Source organism: Stenella coeruleoalba (genome assembly GCF_951394435.1).
Source record: "Stenella coeruleoalba genome assembly, chromosome: 19".
Classification (NCBI taxonomy): Eukaryota; Metazoa; Chordata; class Mammalia; order Artiodactyla; family Delphinidae; genus Stenella; species Stenella coeruleoalba.
The window spans coordinates 35,459,762-35,487,130 of NC_137165.1; the positions used below are offsets into that span (position 1 = coordinate 35,459,762).

The 27,369-nt window shown below is 38.5% G+C and overlaps 1 protein-coding gene across 3 annotated transcripts in view; it reads right to left on the reverse strand.

Annotated features, from left to right (window-relative positions):
- HEATR6 (HEAT repeat containing 6) overlaps positions 1-27,369 on the reverse strand; it is a gene marked incomplete at its 3' end in the record, with an annotated part of 46,904 nt that overhangs the window by 15,649 nt on the left and 3,886 nt on the right. For all 3 annotated transcript variants that reach the window (XR_013825135.1, XM_079905938.1, XM_079905937.1), the window contains exons 3-13: positions 26,282-26,422; positions 25,689-25,804; positions 24,717-24,831; positions 23,148-23,249; positions 21,725-21,862; positions 19,575-19,873; positions 18,608-18,785; positions 12,710-12,916; positions 12,224-12,323; positions 1,518-1,873; positions 499-621 (exon numbers count right to left, since the gene is read on the reverse strand). Coding sequence is in view for 2 of the 3 variants with exons in the window: in XM_079905938.1 (XP_079762064.1) it covers positions 499-621; positions 1,518-1,873; positions 12,224-12,323; positions 12,710-12,916; positions 18,608-18,785; positions 19,575-19,873; positions 21,725-21,862; positions 23,148-23,249; positions 24,717-24,831; positions 25,689-25,804; positions 26,282-26,422 (1,875 nt within the window). The remainder of the gene's footprint in view (positions 1-498; positions 622-1,517; positions 1,874-12,223; positions 12,324-12,709; positions 12,917-18,607; positions 18,786-19,574; positions 19,874-21,724; positions 21,863-23,147; positions 23,250-24,716; positions 24,832-25,688; positions 25,805-26,281; positions 26,423-27,369) is intronic.

The window sequence follows — 27,369 nt, forward strand, 5'->3', positions numbered from 1 at the left end:
AGCCACTTCAGTTTGGAGATTACCTCAAATCAAGGGGAAAAGTAATTTCCAACTGATTTTCTTTCTTTTCTCAGAAACTGCTATCTCAGAGGCATTCTTTCCAGAAGCAAAATCACCAAGTATATATTTTTAATTTATTATCAAATCAATTCTTTGGGTTTACATGTAGAGCTGAAAATAGAGGAATGTATTGATATCACTTGCCTACCTGAAACCTCCTAAAGAAACTCAGAATTGATGGACATGCAGCTGAGGGAAGAACATAAAAGGAAGAGAAGAAAAAAGCACACAGCTTTTTTTTTCTTCTTTAAAATTGGGGTATAGCTGCTGTACAATGTTGTGTCAGTTTCCACTGTACAATTAAGTAAATCATCTATATGTATCCATATATCTCTTCCCTCCTGGCTACCCCTCCCACCCACCCCCATCCACCCATCTAGGTCACCACAGAGCACCAAGCTGTGCTCCCTGAAGCACAGGGCTTTTAATGAAAATTACCTTTGCTCCATGAAGCTGGACAGATGGATCTGCCTCCCCCAGGCACTTGCAAATCACCTCTCCAAGCTCCATCAAGTAGACCTGAGTCATTGAAAAGTAGCCCCTTGCCAGATGAGCCAACACCTGCAAAGAAAACAGGGGATTAACCCCAAGACCTGAATGCAGGACTGCAATATCCAGAAGTGTTTCAATATTTCAGAAATCACTCACACTCAACAAGGGGCTGAAATCTGATGTTAATGAAATGAAGAACAACCATAATCTTCAATTAAGTATATAAAATTTTATGGTGCTTTATAATTTACAAAATGTGTTTCATTTAGATTATCAATATTATCACACTTAAGCCTGGGAACAATTTATCTACTGGTAGGTATTTATTGAGTATTTCAGCTGAAGAAACTAAGACTGAAAAAGTTAAAGGTTAAAGAGGTTAAAGGACATGTTCAATATTAACCAGATAATTAGCAGACCCTAGGACCAAAAAACAAATACTTTAATCTAGGGTGTACAGAAAAAACAAATATTTTAGTATTTTTAAAATATTACAGAAAAACAACTACTTTAATCTAGGGTGGTTTTCTTCCTTTGAAGGAGCAAATACTTTGTTGTCTCTAAACAGATATAATACCAAAGAGAAGTTTATAGAAAATTAAACATTTATTTAACTTTCAGATGCAGAAATCAAAGATTAACTCTACAACTTCCTTCAGAATTATTATATAATCTATTATACTGACCTGCCATATAATACCTGAGGTGACTAAAATGGCTTGCAACAAAGGGGATGAATGTGATGTTTTACAACCAATCCCCCCCCCACCCACTCCCCCCCAAAACAAAACAACAAACAAAGCATTCACACCTAAAGTGTGAATTCACACACAACTCCCACTAACACCAATGACACACTGCTTGGTTTGACCTTATTTTCACAGACTTACTCCTCAGGAAGTAATCACCCCATGAAGAAAGAATGATTACTTCCATTTCAGAGATGAGGAAATGAAACCTCCTACCTGTAAGGCCTCCAGTCGCAAGGGGAATGGCTCATAGGTGCTTCCTCCTGTGGAGCCAGCATCACTACCTGAACAGGCATCTTCCTTGGGCAGAACAACAATGGAAATGCAAAGTCGAATGAGCCAGCAGGGCTCTGAAGACACCTTTGGTGAGCTAACTGCAGCTTCTTCCAGAAAGGGTCCTGAAGGGCCTTTCTTCCACCAATCAGGAGGACTGACGTGAGGAGTGGCTGAATTGCTATTGCTGAGTCCAGAAGAACAGGGCTGTTGTAAAAGTAGCTGGACTTCAGGTAAAGGTGCGTGAGTGGACACTATGGCCCCCAATAGTGTGAGACTGGACACACGAACATTAACATCTGTCAAAGGAATCAAAAAGAAACTATCACCACAGGAACAGTTACCATAAGGATCATAACTATCTCTGCAGGCAATTAAGAATTATGGCTTCTTTGTTTAACCTGAATCTAATTAAACCTCTAGACCTAACTTCCAGTTTATGGGACAGAAGTGTAAGTTAACACTGTAAAGAAAATACCCAACAAACTGAGAGTAGGGCTTCCCTGGTGGTGCAGTGGTTGAGAGTCCGCCTGCCGATGCAGCGGACGCGGGTTCATGCCCCGGTCCAGAAAGATCCCACATGCCACGGAGCAGCTGGGCCTGTGAGCCATGGCCGCTGAGCCTGCGCGTCCGGAGCCTGTGCTCCACAACGGGAGAGGCCACAACAGTGAGAGGCCCGTGTACTGCCAAAAAAACCCCCAGAAAACTGAGAGTATACGACATACTGTAAGACAACTGGCTTGGACCCTTCCAAAATCAGTATCATAAAAGAAAGAAAAAGGGCCACAGACTACTAGAGTCAAAAAGACTAAAGTGAGGAGGCAGGACAAGACGGCACTGTAGTAAGATGTTGGGCTCTCTCCTCCCATGGACAGGAAAATTACAACTGCATAGAGAGCAACTATCTCTGAGAATGACCGAAAGACTAGCAGAGAAGATTTTCCATAACTAGGGATAAAAGGAAAAAAAAAGCCACATTGAGACAAGTAGGAGGGGCAGAGACATGGTTTGGCAGGGACCTACACCCCCACTGCTGTGGACCACAGGCAGGAGGGATTTCACAGCCTCAGAGGTCGGCTCTGAACCCCACATTGGGCTCCCCAGCCCAGGGGACATGCATCAGGTAGATGAACCCCCATAATGTCTGGCTTTGGAAATCAGCAGGGCTTACATCCAAGAGAGAGCCAGAGGGCTGCAGAGAATTAAGAATCCACTCTAAAAGGCTGTGCACAAAAACTCAGTCACTCCAGGTCCTGGCACACAGACAGCAGTTTGAAAAGTGCCTCATCATATGGGAAGGAGATTCACTGACTAATAGATTCATTGACTAATATTAAGGCGTGTCACCAAGAGGTACTGAGGAGCTGGCGAGTGCCACTTTAAAATTTTTTTTCTTTGTCTCCCTTTCTACCTAGGTGGCCAGGCACTGGCAGGCACCAGTTTTTTTTTTGGCTGCACCACACAGCTTGCAGGATCTCAATTACCTGACCAGGGATCCAACCCAGGCCACATCAGTGAAAGCACTGAGTCCTAACCACTGGACTGCCAGGGAATTCCCAGGCGGTCACCAGTTCTGAATCTCCCCATCTAATTTACTAGCATCACTCAACCCGCCCTGAGTTCACCTGCGGATTCCACCCAGCTAGTGCTAATCTAATGCAGTCCCCAATTACAGCCAGCTGCACTGGGAACCAACCCCACCCCCTAGCACACCTGCAGAGAGCATGGCCCAGCCACAACAAAAGGGCACATGCAACCCACACAGGAGACACTCCTGGAGCACCTAGCTCTGGTGACCAGGGGGGACCATACTACTGGGCCTCACAGGACACCTTCTATACTTAGCCACTCTATCAAGAACAGGAAATGTAGCTGATCTACCTAATACATAGAAACAAACAGAGGGTTAGGCAAAATGAGGAGACAAAGAATTATGTCCCAAATGAAAGAACAGGACTAAACCTCAGAAAAAGAACTAAATGAAATGGAGATAAGCAATCTTCCAGATAAAGCATTCAAACTAATGGTCATAAAAATGCTCTCTGAACTCAGGAGAAGAATGGAAGGACACAGTGAGAACTTCTACAGAGACAGAAAACGTAAAAAAGAACCAATCAGAGCTGAATAAAATAGCAAAAGTGAGAAATAGACTAGAGGAAACCAAATGCAGATTAGATGATACAGAAGAACAGATCAGCAATCTGGAAGACAGGCTAATGAAAATCATCCAAATGGAAAAGCAAAAGAAATAAGAAAAATGAGGATAGTTTAAGCGACCTCTATGACAACATCAAGTGTACTAACATTCACATTATAGGGGTCCCAGAAGGAGAAGAGAGAGGGACAGGGACAGAAAATCTCTTTGAAGAAATAATGGCTGAAAACTTTCCGAACCTGGCAAAGGAAACATACATCCAAGTCCAGGAATCACAAAAAGTCCCAAACAAGATGAACCCCAAAAGACCCACACCAAGACACATTATAATTAAAGTCAAAAGTCAGAGGGCTTCCCTGGTGGCACAGTGGTTAAGAATCTGCCTGCCAATGCAAGGGACATGAGTTCAAGCCCTGGCCCAGGTAGATCCCACATGCCGCAGAGCAACTAAGCTCATGTGCCACAACTACTGAGCCTGTGCTCTAGAGCCCACAAGCCACAACTACTGAGCCCATGTGCCACAACCACTGAAGCCTGCATGCCTAGAGCCCGTGCTCCGCAACAAGAGAAGCCACCGCAATGAGAAGCCTGCGCACTGCAACGAAGAGTAGCCCCCACTCACTGCAACTAGAGAAAGCCTGCGCACAGCAACAAAGACCCAACACAGCCAAAACTAACTAACTAAATAAATTTATTTTTTAAAAAAAGTTAACTAGAGAATCTTAAAAGCAGCAAGAGAAAAACAACTAGTTACATATGGAGGAGCCCCAGAAGATGATCAGCTGACTTTTCAGCAAAACTTTACATACCAGAAGGGAGTGGCACAAGATATTCAAAGTACTGAAAGGAAGAAAAACCCTTACAACCAAGAATATTCCCTCTGGCAAGGTTCTCATTCAGAAATGAAGGAGAGATAAAGAGTTTCCCAGACAAGCAAAAACTAAAGTAGTTCATCACCACTAAACTGACCTAACAAGAAATGTTAAAGGGACTGCTTTAAACAGAAAACACAAAACTATAAGTAGAAATATAAAAATTATGAAAGAAAAAAAAATCTCACTATAAAGGCAAACATATAGTAAAAGTAGTGGATCAACCAACCATATAGGTACTATGAAGGTTAAAACACAAAAGTAGTAAAATCCTATATATCTACAATAATTAGTTAAGAGATACACAAAACAGAAAGATGTTAAAGATGACATCAAAAACATAAAACATAGGGGTAGGGAGTAAATATGTAGTGCTTTTAGAATGTGCTCAAACACATTTAGAATGTGCTCAAACCATTAACTTAAAATAGACTGCTGTATACCAGGTTGTTATAAAATAACCTCATGGTAACCACAAATCATAAAACAATACTAGATTAACTCAAAAAACAAAGAGAAAGGAATACAGTAAGTCCCCTACATATGAACCTTCAAGTTGTGAACTTTCAAAGATGCAAACATGCATTCCATCAATGTCAGGCATGAGTAAAATAGCAGCTTGCCCTCCATCTCCTATAGCTGACGATCCTTCAGCTCTACCATCTGCCACCTCCACTCCCTCCTCCAGTCAGTAACTCTTCTTGCCTGTTCACTCGATGCCAGCCCCTGTAGGCTAGCCATTATACTGTACTACTGTACTTTTCAAAGTACTGTAAGATTAAAAACGTTTCATTTTTTGTGTTTGTTTTTTATGTATTAATATTATAAACCTATTACAGTACAGTACTATATAGCCAATTGTGTTAGTTGTGTACCTAGGCTAACTGTTTGACTTATGATCAAATTGGACTTACGAACGTGTTCTCAGAATGGAACTCGTTCGTATGTAGGGGACTTACTGTACAAACATAACACTCAAGGAAGTCATTAAATCACAAGAGAGCAAGAGAAGAGGAAAGGAACAGAGAAAAACAACAAAAATAACCAGAAAACATATAACAAAAAGGCAGTAAGTACATAACCATCAAAAGTTACTTTAAATGAAAATGGACTAAATGCTCCAATCAAAAGACATAAGGTGGCTGAATGGATAAAAAAGCAAGACCCATATATATGCTACCTACAAGAGACTCACTTCAGATTTAAAGACACACAGAAATTGAAAGTGAGAGGATGGAAAAAGATACTCCATGCAAATGAAAACAAAGCTGGGGTAGTAATATTTATATCAGACAAAATAGACTTTACATGTAACCACAATGTTCACTGCAGCACTATTTACAGTAGCCAGGACATGGAAGCAACCTAAGTGTCCATCGACAGATGAATGGATAAAGAAGATGTGGCACATATATACAATGGAATATTACTCAGCCATAAAAAGAAATGAAATTGAGTTATTTCTAGTGAGGTGGATGGACCTAGAGTCTGTCATACAGAGTGAAGTAAGTCAGAAAGAGAAGAACAAATACTGTATGCTAACGCATATATATGGAATCTAAAAAAAAAGAAAAGGTTCTGATGAACCTAGGGGCAGGACAGGAATAAAGACACAGACGTAGAGAGGACACAGGGAGGGGGAAGGGTAAGCTGGGACGAAGTGAGAGAGGAGCACTGACATATAAACACTACCAAATGTAAAATAGATAGCTAATGAGAAGCAGCTGCATAGCACAGGGAGATCAGCTCGGTGCTTTGTGACCACCTAGAGGGGTGGGATAGGGAGGGTAGGAGAGAGATGCAAGAGGTAGGGGATATGGGAATATATGTATACATATAGCTGAGTCACTTTGTTATACAGCAGAAACTAACACAACATCGTAAAGCAATTATACTCCAATAAAGATGTTAAAAAAATAGACTTTAAATCAAAGACTGTAACAAAAGACAAAAAAGTGCATTACATAATGATAAAGAGATCAATCCAACAAGAAGATTAAACACTTGTAAATGTATGTGCACCCCACATAGGAACAGCTAAATACATAAAGCAAATATTAACAGACATGAGGAGATACTGACAGTAATATAATAGTAAGGACTTTAACACCCCACTTATATCAATGGATAGGTCATCCATACAGAAGGAAACAATGTGTTTAAGGAAACACTGGCCTTAAAGGACACATTATACTACCCTGACTTAACAGATATATATATAGAGAACATTCCACCCAAAACCAGCAGGATACACATTCTTTTCAAGTGCATGTGGAACATTCTCCAGGATAGATCACATGTTAGGCCACAAAGCAAGTCTCGATAAATTTAAGAAGACTAAAATCATACCAAGCATCTTTTCAGACCAAAATCCTATGAGACTAGAAATCAACTATAAAACACTGGAAAAAACACAAACAAGTGGAGTCTAAACAACATGCTACTAAACAACCAATAGGTCACTGAAAAAAATCAAAGAGGAAATAAAAAAATACATTGAGACAAATGAAAATGGAAACACAGTGTTTCAAAATCTGTAGGGCACAACAAAGGCAGTTCTTAGAGGGAAGTTTGTAGCAATAGGGCCTACTTCAGGAAACAAGAAAAACCTCAAATAAACAATCTAACCTCATACCTAAAGGAACCTAAGAAAAGAAAAACAAAACTCAAAGGGGAAAATAAGGATCAGAGTGGAAAGAGATACTAAAAAAAAAAAAAGAAAGAAAAGATCAATGAAACTAAAAGTTGGTTCTCTGAAAAGATAAAGAGAATTGATAAATCTTCAGCCAGACTCATCAAGAAAAATAGAGGGCCCATATCAATAAAATCAGAAATGAAAGAGGAGATACAACCAACACCACAGAAGTATAAAAAGATCATAAGAGATTACTATAAACAGTTATATGCCAACAAATTGGACAACCTAGAAGAAATGGATAAATTTCTAAAAACATACCATCTTTCCAAGACTGAATCAGAAAGAAAGAGAAAATCTGAACAGACCAATTACTGAAACAGACCAAGTAATGAAATTACATCAGTAATCAAAAAAACTCCCCCAAAACAAAAGTCCAGGACCAGATGGCTTCACAGATGAATTCTACCAAACATTTAAAGAAGACTTAATATCAACTGTTCTCACACTATTCCAAAAAACTGAAGAGAATTCAATTTCCAAATTCATTCTACGAGGCCAGCATTACCCTGACAGTAAAACCAGACAAAGACACTACAAAGGAAGAAAATTACAGGCCAATATCCCTGATGAACACAGATGCAAAAATCCTCAACAAAATATTAGCAAACCAAAGTCAGCAATACATTAAAAGGATCATACATCATGATCAAATGGGATTTACCTCAGGGATACAAGGATGATTCAATATCTGCAGATCAATCAACCTGATACACTGCATTAACAATATGAACAGTAAAAATCATATATCATCTCAATAGATGCAGAAAAAGCTTCTGACAAAATTCAACATCCCTTTATGCTAAAACCCCTCAACAAAGTGGATACAGAGGGAACATACCTCAACATAATAAAGGCCATATATGACAAACCCACAGCTAACATACTCAACAGTGAAAAGCTGAAAGCATTTCCTCTAAGGTCCGGAACAAGACAAGGATGCCCACTCTTGACACTTCTATTCAATGTAGTATTGGAAGTCCTAGACACAGCAATCAGACTAGAAAAAGAAATAAAAGGCATCCAAATTGGAAAGGAAGAAGTAAAACTGTCACTGATGACATGATACTATATATAGAAAACCCCAAAGACTCCACCAAAAAAACTATTAGAACTAATAAATGAATTCAGTAAAGTTGCATAAAATTAATATACAGAAATCTGTTGCATTTCTATTCACTAATAACAATCCATCAGAGAAAGAAATTAAGAAAACAATGCCATTTACAATTGCATCAAAAAAATAAAATACCTAAGAATAAATTTAGCCAAGAAGGTGAAAGACCTGTATTCTGAAAACTATAAGACACTGATGAAAGAAGTTGAAGACAACACAAATTAATGGAAAGATACATATACCATGCTTATGGACTGGAAGAATCAATACTGTTAAAATGTCCTTACTACCCAAAGCAATCTACACGTTCAATGCACTCACCATCAAAATACCCACGGCATTTTTCATAGAACTAGAACCAATAATCCTAAAACTTGTAGGGAACTACCAAAGACCCCAAATAGCCAAAGCAATCTTGAGAAAAAAGAACAAAGCTGGAGATTTCACATGCCCTGATTTCAAACTATACTACAACACTGCAGTAATCAAAACAGAATAGAGAGCTCAGAGATAAACCCACACTTATATGGTCAATTTATCTATGACAATGGCAGCAAAAACATGTAATGGAGAAAAGACAGTGCCTTCAATAAATGGTGTTGGGAAACCTGGATAGCTACATGCAAAGGAGTGAAACTGGACCATTTTCTTGTATCATATACAAAAACAAATAAAAAATGGGTTTAAGACTTAAACATAAGACCTGAAACCATAAAACACCTAGAAGAAAACACAGGTAGTACACTCTTTGATGCCAGTCTTAGAAGTATTTTTTTGGATTTGTCTCCTCAGGCAAGGGAAACAAAAGCAAAAATAAGTAAGTGGGATTACATCAAACTAATAAGCTTTTACGCAGTGGAAGAAATCTTTAATAAAATGAAAAGGCAATCTACTCAATGGGAAAAGATATTTGCCAATGATATATCCACGTGTGTGTGTGTGTGTGTGTGTGTATATATATATATACACATATATATATATTTCTTAAAAAGGAAATCATACAACTCTGTAACAAAAAAAACCAATCCCATTAAAAAATGGTCAGAGAGCCTGAACAGCCCTTTCTCCAAAGAAGACATACAAATGGCCAAGAAAAACATGAGAAGATGCTCAACATTACTAATCACCACTAATCATCAGGGAAATCAAAAGCACAATGAGATATCACCTCACATCTGTCATAATGGCTATAATCAAAAAGACAAGAAACAAGTGTCGGCAAGGATGTGAAGAAAAGGGAACCCTCATGTACTGTTGGCAGGAATGTAAATTGGTGCAGCCACCATGGAAAACAGTATGGAGGTGCCTCAAAAATTAAAAACAGAACTACCATATGATCTAGCAATTCCACTTCTGGGTATTCACTCAAAGAAAACAAAAACACTGATTTGATATATGCACCCCAATGTTCACTGCAGCATTATTTACAATAGCCAAGATATGGAAACAACCTAAATGCCCAACCTAAGTGGATAAAAAAGATGTGGCATACGTATACAATGGAATATTACTCAGCCATAAAAAAAGGACTTCCCTGGTGGCGCCGTGGTTAAGAATCCGCCTGCCGATGTAGGGGTCATGGGTTCAAGCCCTGGTCCGGGAAGATCCCACATGTCGCAGAGCAACTAAGCCTGTGCACCACAACTACTGAACCTGTGTTCTAGAGCCCACGAGCCACAACTAGTGAGCCCATGTGCCACAATTACTGAAGCCATGGGCCTAGAGCCTGTGCTCCACAACAAGAGAAGCCACTGCAATGAGAAGCCAGGGCGCCGCAACTAGAGAAAGCCCGCATGCAGCAATGAAGACCCAATGCAGCCAAAAATAAATAAATTTATTAAAAAAAAAAATGAAATCTTGCCATTTCCAACAACATGGATGGAACTAGAGGGTATTATGCTAAGTTAAATAAGTCAGACAGAGACAAATACTGCATAATCTCACTTATACATGGAATCTAAAAAACAAAACAAATGAACAAACAAAACAGAAACAGACTTACAGATACAGAGAGCAAATTGGTGGTTGCCAGAGGAGGTTAGGGCATACATGAAATAGGTGAAAGGGATTAAGAGGTTACAAACTTCCAGTCATAAAATAATTAAGTCACAGGGATATAATATACAACATGAGGAATATACTCAATAATACTGTAGTAATTTTGTATTGTGAGAGATGGCTAGCTACTAGAACTTATCGTGGTGATCACTTGTGATGTATTTAAATGTTGAATCATTATGTTCACCTGAACATAATGCTAACTATACTTCAATTTAAAAAAAAAGTTTAAAAGGCTAAAGTGACATAAAAACTAAATATCACGCATGAACCTTGAATGAACCCAGGTTTTTTTTAAAAAGCTATAAAAGACTTTTGGGGACACATGAGGAAATCTAAATGTGGACTAGACATTAGATAATACTATGGAATCAATGTAATTTTCTTAGGTGTGAGAATGGTATTGTGTTTTTTGGAGATTGTCTTTATTTTGGGGAGATACATACTGTGGTATTTAGGGTGAAATATGTCTATAATTTACCTTCAAATGATTCAAGGGAAGAAAGTCTATATAAATACGTACACATAGACCAAAATATGCATATAAACACACACATGTACACATATACACACTGATACATATATGTAGAGAGAGAGAGAAAACAAATATGACAGTGTTAACAACTGTTAAGTCTAGGTAGAGGTAACAGGTGCTCACTGTACAATAGTACAAATTTTCTGTGGGTTTGAACAGTTTAATAATAAAAGGTTGCTGGAGGACAAAGTCAGATACTTGAAAGGGACCTTTGAGACATGGTTCACTCCCCTCAGTTTGCAGATGAAGAAAAGCTAGTGCAGTGGAATGAGCAGGGGACTGAGCCAGAAGACTTGGGCTGTCTTAATCTTACTTCTGCAACTGAAGTGATAAGCAATCTTAAGGCAAGATTTACCTTCCTGGGTCCCCTTTTACACATTGGTGAAAGGGATGAACTGGACTTTGTTTACATATTTACATATCATTATCTCATTTAAGCCTCATAAAAATCTTATGAGGTAGGCATAGACCTTCCTGTTAGGAGGAAATTAGGGTTCAGAGAAGGTCATGACTATGCAGTGGCAAAAATGGGAGTGAGCTGCAGACTGACACTGGGTCCAGAACATCTCCCACGATGGCACAAAAACATCCGTGCCTTCTTCAAGTTCTACAATTCTGACTAAGAACTCAACAGAATGTGGTCTGATCCTGAAGCTTGCAACCAAAAGAAAAACAAGTCTTCTAAAGGCAACACATATATATTATATGTGGAAGTAAGTCAGGAAATAAGAAATAAGACTGTAGTTAGTGAAGATTTGAGGTTCTGAAATTTTATCTGAACTCCAGAGAAGTTAATGTTAAAGAAGTTAGGTTTTATATTCCACTTCTTCCTTCCAAAATGAGGATAATGTCTGTCTATCTGACTGTCCATCCATCCTCTACTTATATCTAAAGGATATGAACTATTACATACTAGAGTGGGACCCCCCCTGGGATTTTGCTCAATCTCAATTCTAAAGGGATACTCTGGTCACTGCACTGATGCATTGAAGAGGCATTAAACTTTACAGTTAATTCTCCAGGTCACTTCTTTCCAGTGGTGTCCACTGGGGCTTTAGAGGTCAAAAGTGGGGTTCCAGCAATAGTTGATTCCCCCCCCAAATTTGAGGAGAATAAGCAGAGATATCTTAGAGCTATAAAAATGCTCTATTTTTTAAAAACTAATAATCTAGATCTGGTTGATATAAAGAAGCAATCAGTTTCAAACTACCACCAACCTTTGTGGCGGATATAAGGCTTTATCTGGTTCCAGACTTTGGTCAGCAGGCTGAGTTTCAGACGGTTATAAGGTGAATTTGATACTAAGTTTGCAAGGCACTGCAAAACACAAAGAAGAGCTCATCAGTGGGCCTGATATAGTCACAGCATAGAGACAAAATTTTAGAGCCTTTAATTTAAAAAGTCTTTATACTTATTTAAAAATCAGTCCTTTTGTTTTTTTTTTTTCAGGGGGAATAGCACTTGTATTCTCATTGGTCCAACTTAATACTAAAGATAAAGCAGTATTTTTAGTAAAACATTTAGGTGTACATACAGAGATTGTAGGTATGATCAGACAAGTAGAAACAGACTTCCAAACAGGATATCTTTAATAAAATTACTACTTAGTTATATTCTTGTCAATTCACTTTTGGGCAATATAAACATTATGCAAAAAGAAAGAAACTGCCTCTGTTAACTCACCGATAACTTGGCACATTTACCTTAATTATCTGAGTAAGGGTCTGTGAGGATGATTCAGCCACCAAAGCTAACAAAAGACATCTGTGCAACTCTTTAATGCTAGAAGCGATCATTACAGAAAAGGGAGTGAAAGCCCTTCTGTGGTCACTGGTATCTTCAGCAACAGAAAGAAACTGCTTTGAGCCTTCCAAGATGGCAGATAAAACTTGCAGAGCACAGGCACGCGTCTGAAATTTCAGGATGATGCACATCAGTTAGAAATCAGGAGTCGAATCCCCTTCTTCCTATATATATGTTTTTCATTTTCAAAGTATTTAGGATTCCTTTAATTAGAGGGCAATGTGATTATCCACCAGGCCCTAAGAGCAGCCGTGAACTGAGCCACCTGCGCGCCGCCCCACCCCCACACTTCAAAAAACCAACAGAGCCTCAAATCACATGGCTGTTAGGGTTTCCTACTGTAAGGAATAAGCCTAAGCTGCACCACAGTATAAAAACCTGATGTCACAAGCATGAAAATAACTTAAAGATGAGAAGCCTAGTTTATTAAAGCATAAAGCCAAATGAAAAGAGAAAAGCAAACCGCCTGTGGGCAGGAAAAACTACACGCATCTAGGGTCTGTTTCATACCAAAGCCCCCGAGGACCTTCTGCTTTACGTTCCAACCTAAAGCATCCATGAGTGCTCAATATTAATTACATAGGATACTAGAAACTTTGTGCATACTCAGCTTGGCAGGCACCATTAGTGACCCAACTTTCAGAAACATTCTTAGGTACAGAAAATAAAATCTGCAATAAAATCTTTGATACTCAAAGGAATACTATTAAATATAACTTTATGGATAGAAAGGAAAACATGTGCACCTTTATCAATGGACTGCTGTATCTATCAGGAATAGTGCCACTGCATTAAGATTTTCTTTATAAGGTTAAAAGATTACTTGTAATTAGTATTCTGATGATTTTGCAGTATTAAAACTCAGAAAAGAAAAAAGAAAGGAAAAAAAAGCCAATTTAACCAAAATGGAATGTAGGTGATAAATGCAGGACTACTAATATGAAATAATACTATACCCTCTTTGGCCAGCTCACCCCAAAATGTCAATTAAACCTTTCAGTCAGATATTTAAAAAGCAAGGAATCAACATTATAATTCTAGGATCTAATCTAAGTATTTACTCAATATGAAGCATATCTGAGTTTGGTGTGAAAAGGTTTTCCAGAAAATCTTCAACTGTTATCTCCAAATTACCAAGAAATAAATCATTTCTGCATGCTTTTCGTAGAATGGAATTATAAACAAAAAACTAAAGATTTATTGCTTTGAGAACAAATTTGTAGTATAGTAGTATGAGTCTTTGGAATTAAGCATAATCACTTAAGGAAGGCAGGAAGTTGACAATGTATTAGGAAAGTGTGTGTCAGAGAGACAAAGAGACAGAGAGAGAGCTCGTGCACAAGTCAGCTGGTCCAAGAACTCAGATGAGGTGCTAGCAACCCTTTTCCATAAAGCGCCAGTAGCACAAATTTTATGGTCTAGACTTCACAGGCCACAGAGTCTTTGTTGCGACCACTCAACTCTGCTATGGGAGCACAGACACTGTACAAAGAAATAAATGTGACTGTGTTCAAATAAAATTTTACTTATGGACAGTGAAATCTGAATTTCATATAAATTTTACATGTCACAAAATATTATTCTTTTGATTAAAAAAATGTTTTGAAAGCATAAAAACCACTCTTAGATCATAGGTCATACAAAAACTGGTAGTTGGCCAGACTGGGCCCACAAGCCATAGTCTGTCAACCTCTGATTAGACTGCTGGCTGGTCTTAACCAAAAAGGGCGGATGTTATGCTAAACCTCCATTTCTTTAGAACATAATTAAAAATTACAATTTCAACAGCTCACAAACCAAATAAAATTAAAAGCCAAGTTGTAGAAAGAAATGAACTAATATTCAAAAGTAAAAATTTTTCAGCGCAATTAACTTTGGTACCTAAAGTGGGAAAAAGCATTCATGACTATCACAGATGAAAACAAAAGAATGTCACTGAAATTAGTCATTTTCTACCATCGAGGTATAAAATCTATAAGGAAATATGATACTATATCGAATTTTACTTCTCATAGTGCTGATTTATTTCCTTTAAACACTGTTTAATATACCTCTGTTGTTATAAAAATGCTATTCATGACACTGAATCAGGTTCAAGTTCTGCTTCATTTATTTTTATATCAATATTTAATACTGTTTACCATTCTAATCAGCACTTCCAGCAGACAGTACTGATGTACAAGCAAACCATAAGAGGTGCAGCTCTCCAGACAGCTCATTTTGTTAAGTTTTTATTGTCTGAATATTTACATTGGTAGATGAAAGCCTTTTTAATCTTATAAACATCAGTGCACTCAGTTTCACTAGAGGGTAGTTTTACCTCCTTGGGCACGAAGGCTTGTTCAAAGGTAATGAAACAAGAAAGCACTTTTCCTTTTTTGCTATTTAAGGATATAGTAGAAATTTTTGCTGAGGTAGCTCAGTCAATCCTTATTTTTTCCTTTTTTATGTATGTTCAGTCTCAGCATATTTCTGGAAGAGTGATGAAGTCGTCACTGCTGGGAATGGCTACCACTGAGGTTTCAATGCAGGGCACCTGGCTGTGCTTGTCTTTGGCTTTGTCCAAGTCCTGATTATCCTTCACATATGTTCAGGGTTAATTTCATTTGAGCACACCCCCAAAGTTGGATGCCTTTTAGGTGGAGGCATGTGCATACTGTGTCAAGGTCTCTAGACTTAGAGACCTCCAAGCAAAGGTCACCTGTTCTTAATTGACCATAAAAGAGGAAACCTGATTACCTACCATTCCGTGACAGTTAAAAGTTTCAACTCTTTATTCTCTTTCCTAGTTATGATATCTATTATCTAGATTTTGATTTGTTTCCACATTTCATAGCTCTTTAAAAGAGAAATAAATAATCATCATGGAATTTGAAAATCAGGATAATTCTAAAGGTACCAAGAAGAAGGTATGCCCTACAGTTTGTCCCTTAGGTCACGTCTTGTTGATATATATACATAATCTACTTTTGTAACACCTGAGGAAATCATATAGAAGAAATTCTTAGATTAGTCATATTGTTACTAGTAGCATTAGTATTATTTTAATTAGTCGTATTATTATACTGATTGCTCTATCTTGCCTGAAAACATAGGATGTGCTTTCTGAAGCACATTTCCAGCATGTAAACATGTGACAATTTCCCAAGTACCATCACACTGCCAAATCCTAGAGGAAATTTCTAAGTTTTCTCCTTCTCAATGAACCATTCTAGCATCTTACATTCCAGTTTCCTGAAAGTAATCCCTGTCATTGTTGGTGTTCTGAATGGAGTAGTCCAATCATGTTTCCTTCTGTCCATTTCTCTCTGGAAAATTTCTCAGTATATCAGTGACAACTGTGCTTCCAATTGAATCTACCATAGGTCATATCAGAGCTGCCATGAATTCAAAACCATCATCACTGTGTACTTCAAGGAGAAGAGACATTATTTTTGTCTTGTCATGTTTCATCCTGGCTAATACAAACTTCAGTCTATACTATCCAACTCTATACTCAATAAGCACCTGAGATGACCACTCAGCTTTTACACATGGCTGCGCCTTTTAACCTAGCTCTGATCAATCCAGAATGCTGTTCTATTCCAATGACATGAACTAGTACTTTTTTTTTGGCCATTTCTTGCGGCATGTGGGATCTTAGTTCCCCGACCAGGGATTGAACCCACGCCCCCTGCAGCTGAAGCACAGGGTCTTAACCACTGGACTGTCAGGGAAGTCCATGAACTAGTACTTTTAATTTTTGCACGTAACTTTCTAGAAGTCTTTCTAAAAAGACTCTCTCACTGACATCATCTACCAAAACACTTTTTTCTAACATGGGTCTTGGTTCACAATTAATTACACTACGGACAGTTTGCAGTGGTGCACTCCAAGACCTGTTGTGGACAATTATCATGACCCTTATTTACACCCTTCTAAACCTAGTATCTGCTAAAAAATCTGAGTATATTCATTTCGCTTGCCATTACACTGAACTCATGAATTTTAATCATTACTTTGATCTTTTTAAAAAACTGTGTAAGAATGATGACTGGTCTTCCCTTTCTCCAGGACCTTTGTGTGGCTTTCGTGCTAGACCTAGGACTTCTCCAGAAGGGAGTCCTATATTTTTTTTCACTCATCACGTCTCTTGCATTATTGAAATTAAACAGCAAGAACATATGTAAGAAGTACACAAATCAAGGAGGACCACTTTGCAGTAAGTAAAATTTCTCATGGCAATTCAAATGTAAATGTTCGAAAAATACAAAGATATAAACATCATGAATATTATTTCAATCTACTTTCATCTCCATCTCCTTGGCTACTTACGGCAGCTCCCCTCAGCTGGAGGGTCTTCAAAAACATAAATACATATATATATATATTTTTTCAACCTTCATAGCAGTTTTCCTTCCAATTACTAGAATGGCCTCATTATTTATTTATTTGCCACCACCATTTTTCAGGTTCTCATTTGCCGATGATTCAGTCAATCTGAAAAATTTCTACTGGTTTAACTATTTAGTATATTGGGTATTTGAAATACCGTACAAGGCATTTTTGTGTGTGCATAATTGAGGCTAGTTTATTTTTCTTCACCCTGTAAGAGTGTTGAAGGGTCATTTAGAAGTTTTCTTATATAGTAATTAGCTACTCAAGGAGATGATCAAAGGGAGTTTCAATGTATGATGGATTGCTAGTCCTCCTCATTTTTAAGGGAAAAATCTTAAAAACAGAAAATAATACTATTGGCCTAACTAAAACTTTCATTTTGAGAGGGTAGGTTAATTACCTGAGGATACCAGATGCCACGTAGCATGACTTGTTTGTTTGTTTTGGTTTTTTTTTTTGTTTTTTTTGCGTTACGCGGGCCTCTCACTGTTGTGGCCTCTCCCATTGCGGAGCACAGTCTCCGGACGCACAGGCTCAGCAGCCATGGCTCACGGACCCAGCCGCTCCGCGGCATGTGGGATCTTCCCAGACCAGGGCATGAACCCGTGTCCCCTGCATCAGCAGACGGACTCTCAACCACTGCGCCACCAGGGAAGCCCTGTAGCATGACTTTTTAATGTTCATTGTTGTAAGAGGAATCTAAACACCACACTGGTTTCCTTATTTGGGTAAAAAGCTAACTTCTGGAAAATAGCTAACATATCCAAGAAGAGGTAAATATTTGATCAGCCAAAGTTACCTTGCTGTAGCTACCCATGACTGCCAAGTTACTTTTCCTTCTTTTCTAAAAATAAGTTTTTCTCATAAAAATATGTATTACTATTTATTACATGTGATTTGAAAAATATGGAAAAGTTGAAGGAAAAAAAAACACTGTTGGGATCATATAATTCTATATCCTATACTTTCATAAAGCATCATCAGCATTTCCCTAAGCCTTATACATCTTTCATAACCATTATATACCATGATATTCCAGTGAGTATTAAAGCCATTTTTAACTTCTTTCTATTATAAACACCATGGCAATCAACATTTTCATAAAAGAGAGAGAAGCACAGCTGCTTCAGCGCAGCTCAGAGGACACTGAAACAATAACTCAGTGTGCTCATGCTTCAAGCAAGCCCTGGGGCAGGAGGTGAGCTCAGTGTGATCTCCCTCTACCTGATATTCACATAAGCCCATTTCCTATCCTCCTGCCCATTTAGTGGTTCTCAAGTCAGGACTTGGGTCGGTATTAATAAGAGCCTTGTTCACATAAGATCAGATGGGGCAGTAAGATCAGATGGGGCAGAGAAAACAACAAAGACTTGTAAAGATTTTCTTCCTAGTTATAACCCTTAGAATTTAAATGCTCTTACCTTTGGAGAAGGATCTTTTAATGTAAGAGTCATCAAGGACACAGACTGTGGGCTTCCAAGCTCAGGTGTATCAGGAACAAAGGCTGACCAGTAGCCATAAAGAACTTTTTTTTCTATTGATTTTATAGTAGAAAGAAAACAGGCTAATGCTCCTTGGCGAACTTTGGCTTGGTAAGACCTTTAATAACCAAAAGAAGGAAGAAAAAAGCCTTTTAATTGTTTTTAAAAACATAAGCATGAAATGCTATTTATTCCAGCCAACTCAAATGATACAGTGGGAAATTCAACATTCTAAATAAATCTGAAAGATGCCAACATTTTAAAAATTATTTCAAAATGTGATCAAAACATGTTAAAGTAATTTGTTTATCTAACAAGTTAATAAAGTCAACAATTAAAAAAACATAACTAGATAGAGAATAAGGTGGCAACATTTTGATATTAGGAAATCAGTATTAAATATGAGATACTGCAGAGTATCCATTCATCCAACAGATATGTACTGAGAATCCTTACGTATGTGCCAGGCACTGTGCTGAGGCTGGCAGACATAAACTAAGCCCCTGCCCTTGACAAGCTTATTAAAGGCAGAGACATACAGTTAAAGAGACTACAACACAGTAATCAGAGATAAGTCAAACAGTCACATAGGAGGGGTACCTAAGCCGGAATAAGGGGTCAGGAAAGGCTTCTCAGAGTATATGATTGCTGAGCTCATACTGAAGATGGGTAGTGGTTAACAAGGCAAAAGGCAAAAAACATGAAAGAAAGAATAACCCAGGCAGAGGAACCACATGTACAAAGACAGATAAGAGAACAATGCAAAATGCATAGTAATACAAAGTCCCACGTAAATGAGACTCTTCCAAGTTAAATCACATGCGGCAGTCAGACTTTTAAGCAAGGTTAGAAACTTATACACACAACTTAGAATATAAGGCATAAAAATATAACAAAATACTACTACCTCACTTTACTCTGCATGCCTCCTTCAGCATCAGAATAGTCTGACTCACTACTGCTGACTCTCTTCCAACTGGAAGAACTGAAGGATGAGGAGACTTGGTCTTTTCCTGCAGCTCCACTTCCAGCTAATGGCAAACTCGAAACACCCAGGGAGGAGGGGCACTGAGTGTCCCCTTTATGCGGGTTCAGTCTGCCTGAGCCAGTGACTGGGGCTACTTCTCTTTCACCACTGGATTCTTCCTCCTCCTCCTCTCCTTGCTGGATTTTCTTCGCTTTTACTTTTGATTTTTTCCTTTTATTCTGATTTTAGGAGCAAATGAAAACATATATATGATAGCTATTGGTAACTTCTCATTTGATAATTACTAAATATGTCTCCAACACGTAGTACGGATAAAGAAGAGGAGAAGAGAAAAAAGCGGCACTTAATACTCCATACGTCAGGCACTATGCTAAGTGTTTATGTACAACTTACTGGACCAAAAGAAACAAGGTAGGAAATACATGGGACAGAGCAAACCTTGTGACCTGGGTTTAAATTCTGTATCTGTGATCCTGGGCAAATCATTTAGCCTCGCTGAGCTTGCCTTTCCTCATCTGTTTAAGTACAGACTAATGCCACCTTCCTTGAACGGTTGTGAAAGCATTCAGCCTTCTCAACAAAGGTTCTGCAAGAGATCAAGGTCTACAGAAAATGACCTGAGTGACTATTTTCTCAGTTCTCCCAAACAGGATACGCAGTTAGCACCACTCTAGATGCATAGGAGGGATGTTACTCCTCTACATACAATCCAGGTTTTAGAGCACTGGGGCTTTGTAGATATAAAGTAAAAGCCTGGGACTTCCCTGGTGGTTCAGACACCACACTTCCAATACAGGGGGCACGGGTTCGATCCCTGATCGGGGAACTAAGATCCTGCATGCCGTGCAGCACAGCCAAAAAAATGAAAAACAAAAAACAAAAAACTTAAAGTAAAAGCCAGGTTCTTTCTCTTCTGCTACTTCCTTCTTTCGGACATCCAAAGATCTTTGGAATCTGTGCTCTCCTCTGCATTCTCAAGGTCCCTAGCCTTTAGGAGAGAAGGTCCTCATGACTTCTACCTTGAGTTATTAACGTGGCTCCAGACTCACACCCTTTTACTTGCTATCACAGTGATTTCTCTGAAATGCCAATCTGATCATATCACTCCCCTGTATCAGATGCTTCATTTCCACCACCTATAAGATAAAAACCCAAACTCCTCAGCACACTGTATATGACCCTTATGATTTGGCCTCTGCTACATACTTGTCCCACCTTCCCCTCCACACACCTGACACTCTAGCCCCTTGTTCAACTCGCATTCCCTAAGACTGTGTACCTGTTGTTCCCTTTGAATAAAACATTCTCCTTCCTTCCTTCTCTATACTCATTCTTGAGGCTCAGGTTAGCCACTATATCTTTTAAAAAGCACCCCCTTACTCCTCTATTGGTTGCCCTGAATGTGCTCCTAGAATACCCCGTGAATATTCTGTTGAAAGAAATCATAATACTGCAATGTAGTTGTGTATTTATCCACCTTTGTTTTCTCCCCCAAATTCCTAAAACCACAATCTATGTTCCTAATGCTTAGCACAATGTCTGGGATATAACAGATGCTCAGTAAATGTTGATTAAGTGAATGAGTGAAAGAATTTCTAATTATAAGCATTTTAATCAGGTATTACATTTCTAGGTGTAATACCTCAGCCGTATATCTGTATGCTTTAGGTTCTCCAACAGAAACAGGAGGGAGATGGCAGCTATCTGGAAAGACTGGGAAATTTGGCAGTGGCAACAGAGACCTATAATATTTACCAGCTAGCCTGTTGGAGAAAAAGTCTGTTGACCTGTGGTGTTAAGCATTTGAGGGATGAGGATGCTTGGCTATGGGTATAAAGTGAATGCCCATTTTTATAGCTGCTACATTGCCTAGACTGCTTAGAAGTATAAGATGTTCTAACTGGTAGTTTTAGCAGTCTGATAATTTAAATTTACTATGCTAAAAACCCTAACTTGAAATCAAATTCAAGGTGAGCCTTTGGCACAGCAGTGATGCAAATCATAGAAAACACACATAGCAAGCAATTAAAAACAATTCACAACTTAAATCTAAATATATGCAAATGTACCACAGCTGGTCGAGAAGTGCTGGATTCTGTCTGCTGCGGTTTGATGGGTGGTCGTCCATCATACTGAGGAAGTGGAGTGGGGTACAACACCGTGGGCATCTCTATGTTTAGTCCAGGGAGTCCATGGAACATGGTTTTCTAATAATGATGGTTAAGGAACACACAAACACACATACAACAAATCATAAAACAGAATTATTCACCATGTTCTGAATCACAGATGAATAGATTAATGTTTAAAAGCTTTATTAAGGAAACTGAAATGAGAAAGAAAATAGATACCCTGAAGGTTTAGAGCTTAAAGGAGAGTTTAATTTCATCTAGACCAGAGGGATCTGGTTTGGCCAGATCAGGTTAAACTTTAGATTCTAGTTTATTTACTTACCACTTTTATTTACTAATTTAAAAAATTTACCCAATCAGTTTTGTCCAATATTTTATCGATAATTTTTTTAACCAATCTATCATTTTATTTAGCATATCCATGTCCAAATCTAGCTCTCTATTATCTACTAGGGAGTAGAGGAGATGGTACAGGAAAAGAATTAAAGTTTTAGTCATGATAAAGCTAAGTTATCGTACATGGCTTTGATCTAAGGCCACCACAAAGTTTCTTACTATTTCTTGGCTGAACTGAAGACAGCTGGATCCCCAGAGAGGTTGATCTGACTCTCCCACTGACTGGCAGGCTCAGAAGCCAAAGGATGGCAGCCTAATGATACACATCTTGATTGGTCTGCCTACTACATGGGAGCTAAAGCCAAGGAGAAGCACTGGTTCCTCTTTCAAGTCCAAACAGATTCAACATAATCTAAAATTAAATAATCTACAGATCATACCTCATAATCTATTCCCAATAAAATTTTAGAATTTTCATAAATTTACTAAAGCAAGATTTAGTCTTTTCAGTTCTTAATTTTATTTATTTTTAATTAATTAATTTATTTTTGGCTGCACTGGGTCTTCGTTGCTGCACACGGGCTTTTCTCTAGTTGTGGCAAGCGGGGGCTACTCTTTGTTGCAGTGCACGGGCTTCTTACTGCGGTGGCTTCTCTTGTTGCGGAGCACAGGCTCCAGGCGCGCGGGCTTCAGTAGTTGTGGCTTGCAGGCTCCAGAGCGCAGGCTCAGTAGTCATGGTACACGGGCTTAGTTGCTCCACGGCATCTGGAATCTTCCTGGACCAGGGCTTGAACCCATGTCCCCTGTGTTGGCAGGCGGATTCTTAACCACTGTGCCACCAGGGAAGTCCCAGTTCTTAATTTTAAATATGTTTAAATATGAACATTTTATTTTTCTCTCTTAAAATATAATACCCTAAAGCTAGCCTTGGAGTAATGATGTAAACTGGTCCTTATGTCTGGGGTGTAAACAGGAAAGACACTAACCACATGAAGACCTGGGGTTTAAACGGGCAATGCCTTACCTTTAGCACAGCCAGAAGAGCTCCAAGTTCATCAGTCTGTGTCAGTTTCATCTTCCCACCATTTAGAAGAGACTGTATACCTTTTAATGCATTTTGTAACAACTAGAGGGAAAAAGGAGACCAAGTTAAAAGGTAAATGAAATTTGGTTGTCCAGGGACCAACTTTCTAGCACCACGTAGGATGGAGAAAGAAGTCTTTAGATGATGAAAAAAACTTTAGACAGGGGAGGGGAAAAAAAAGAGCAGAGATGAGGATCCAGAGAAGAAAGCTGATGAGCTACTACTAATTATTTTCTAGAAGAATGGAGTGCTTCTCTTGAATGAGTGGTCTTTTCATACATGTTTATAAACCCGCACGTACTAATCGTGAGCAAGAAAAAAAAAAGAAGAGATGTTTAGTGAGAACAGTACGATAGGAATAAAAATGTGGCAGCAGAGACTGGAAACAGGAAATCCCTATCATGCAGTAACCAAAGCAGCTCTTTTCACAGCAGCTCTTAAAAGCAAAGAAATGTATGTGGGGACAGGTTTCTAGAGGGCAATTCTGATCAAGATTAATTTTTTGGCCAGTAATGTCATTTCTAGGATTCTGTCCTTAAAAAATACTCCCTACATGGAAAGGATGTGAACTGCAGCCTTGTTTGAAATAGTGCAATCACTGAAAAAAACTTTAATTTTCCATCAATTATGATATTTAAGAAGCTAACCCTCTGCTACATATGAAACTTAACAATAATAGCAAGCACTTTTCCAAGCATATTTAAGTGCTTTTATGAACAGTTCATATACACCTCATAAGACCTCTACAAGGTGGTTATAACATTTCTCCCATTTCAGAGATGAGGAACATGTAGGCTCAAGAAGTTAAGTAAATTGCCAAGGTCTCCCAGCTACAGCAGTTAGAAAGCATGAAGTACATCAACAGGTATTGATTGAAAAGATGTCCAAGATATATTAAGTTTAAAAAGGAGAGAGAGCTGCAAAACAGCATATTAAATATGATCCCACTTAAAAATTATAAATATGCTCATTTATATACAAAAAAAATCTGGGGGCATGTAGAACAAATTGTTCCCAGTGGCTCTGTCTAAGCTGGGGACTATAAGAAACTTTCGCCATCTTTGATTTGTAATTTTTGAAACGTGTCACTTTGAATTTAAATCGTGTTAATAAACTGTCATATTTGCAACAGGTTTTTAAAAAAAGAAATAAAATACTGCAGATATTGTTGAAATCCACTCCTTTCCATTCCATCTAAAAGACAGTCACTAGTCAGAAATTTTTTATTTCCACTTTTATAGTCAGGAGGGTAAAAATAGTTTAAGAACCTAGAATTGCAAAACAAACAAAAAAACAAGGCAAAATACAACAAACAAAAATAATTTCTTGTAATTTAAACCTGAAAGATATGGGTTCAGCCTTTTTAGGTTATAAACATCCCCTTATGCCTATATCTCTAGACAAAACTAATACAGCAACAAAATTAAACTCTTTAATAGCAGCTTTTGTTCTACTGCTGCTTGTAAACACATCTGTAACAGTCACAGGATTAGTAGTAGTCTCACCTACCATGCAAAACGTGATATCATCCATATCAGATGATTTTGGAGACTGTAAAGTGGTCAAGAAAGCTTGGAAGCAGATATTTTGGTAGGGCTCCTCCAAGTACGGCTGTCCTGGCACACTAAAACACACACAGAAAAAGCAACTCCAACTCAGTCGCCTTTGAAATGGGGCTTGCAAAGAATAAGAATTAAAAGTAACAGCAATACTGACTAATGGAGTTAGAATATACCCTTGGATGAAACTGTATCATAGAAGATTGTGCACTCCGGTTAATTAACTACTGCTGTGGACCAGCACAAGGCTGGAACGAATAGGAAGAAGAACGGTTTCCACAGGGAAAAGTTACAGAAGTCTATAGTGAAACAAGTACACAGAAAGCAAAATCTTTTTCATTATGCTTTTCAGTTCTGAGAGGGAAATAATGCAGACAGGTAGTCAAGCTAGAATCACACAGCTGAAGCTGCCTTCCTAGCCACTGGACAACACTGCAATGTAGAGATAAGATATTACGCATCAGTTCAAGCTTGTGCCACTCATTTTCTATTGCATGAATTTAGAATTGGGCAGTTGGGATTGGTTCTGTTTTCTTAAAGGAAATTGGCCTTGACAGATATATCTCACCAAAGCTTAAATTAATATGAATATATCCTTCTCGAAGACTTAATATGGTTAGAATTTATACCAACAGAAAACAAAACCTCAACATATTGCACATATATCACTTTTACCATATTTTAGAAATAAAGTCCTAGTCTAAGGTCCTAGTCCTTCACTTCTTCATAAGCTTTCTTCATAAGCAACATTAAAATTAAAAATAAACAACATAAGATGATGTCACTAGCAAAGAGCATGGGAAATGCAAAGTAGGTTATTCTTCTAAGTTGGCTCTGGCTTCAGACAGATTGAACCACCTACAAAGGGCCCATGAGAGGCCCTATCTTATTACACCTGGGAAATCTGACTGACTCCACATACCTGAGACATAAGTTTGCCATACAATGCACTGCAGCTCTCCTAACTTCAGGGTCCGACTGAGCCAAGTCACTCAGCTTCATCAAGAGTCCGCTCTTGCCAAGCAAGTCTGGGAGGTACTGAAACAACATCACAGCCAATGTTGGCCGAAGAAAAGCTTCTAGGAAAACATTACTTTTTAAATAGATTTCTTTCTTCTTTTTTTTAACTAAAGGGAATTTAGGTACCAAAACACTAGCTGCTAGGTAAATCCTTCAGACAGGCATGCAAAAATATGCCCAAAAAGCATCAGTAAGGATCAGCACTCCCAGCCTAGGCTGTTGCTGAAGCTCTTTCGTCTTGGCTGCATAGCTGAAGGGTAATGATAATCATAATAATGATTAATATTTACCAAGTGCCAAGCACTTTACAAGTGAGACTTCACCCTCAGAGGAACTATTTTACACGTGAGAAAATGAGGCTCAGAGTGACTGAGGAAGGTTACTCAACGTTACACATCTAATTAATGGCAGGACAGAAACCTGAACACAGGCTTGCTGGTTTAGAGCCTGTGCTCCCAACCTTTCAAAGGAAAGACAGAATGCAGTTTAAACTACCTTTTGACACTTGGAGCCGTTGCAGTAAACCAGGGCTGCCAAGGCTTGGAGAATCTGCATGTGTGTCCAGGAACTGCACTGCTGAATAGCAGAAATAGTATATGCCAACAGGAAATCCAGGTTCTGTTCATCAACAATCACCTATCAAGAGGGGAAAAAATTATGATCTAACTTCTAGAAAGATATTTAATCCTTTTCAGACATGAATGCTCACTTGAATCAAGCTGTTTAAGAAACAGAGAGCGCACATGTATCCATCTTTTTCGTGTCAAAAAGATCAGCTTTAAAGACCTTGAAAGTCTTATCAAGAGGACCCCCTCCCTGCCCCAAGGCCTTGCTCACTTCTTCCCCTTTACTCCCTCCACTCAAAGTATAACCTGGCAAAGTCCTTGTAACTTTTCCTTGAACTAACCAGACACCGGCAGCTGTAAATACACAGATATGTAAGACTCAATCCGCTGAAAACTTTTAATTCAACTATGTTGCCTAGTAAATGCTCAACAAATACTCTGTGACTAAATATGTCTGCTGAATAGCTACTATGTCTCTGCCATGATGTGGGGAATATAACAGAAAGAGCTGGCATATTCCTGTCCTTAAGGAGTTTATAATTTTATTGCGATAAAGTAGGCTAATCCAAGTACCAATTCAGGGACAACTGAAATAAACTGCCACCAAACGTTAGAAACCTGGTTAAGGGCTGTGGGTGCCATGGGTGATTAGGAACTTTTCCAACTGCCAGTGTTAAAAAGATGTTACCGCTGAGAACAGCAAACATTCAGAAGCCACCACATCAGTTTGAAAAATTCTAAACTTGAAAAGAGCCTTATTTCATTTAGCAAGTCACATGCAGCATACACTGTTACCTGGTTACCCACTGTTACCCTGGTTACCTCCAGCATATTGAGCCGTTCTTTTCTTGCTGGCAGGATACTGATCTTATTTGGGTGTCTACCTTCCCCACACGAGACCTGAAGGTAAACCCCAATTCTGCTAAGACAGTGGTTTTCCACCAGTGGCAATTTTGTCCCCCAGGGAACACTCGGTAATGTCTGTAGACATTTTTGATTGTTCAAATTGGAGAGATG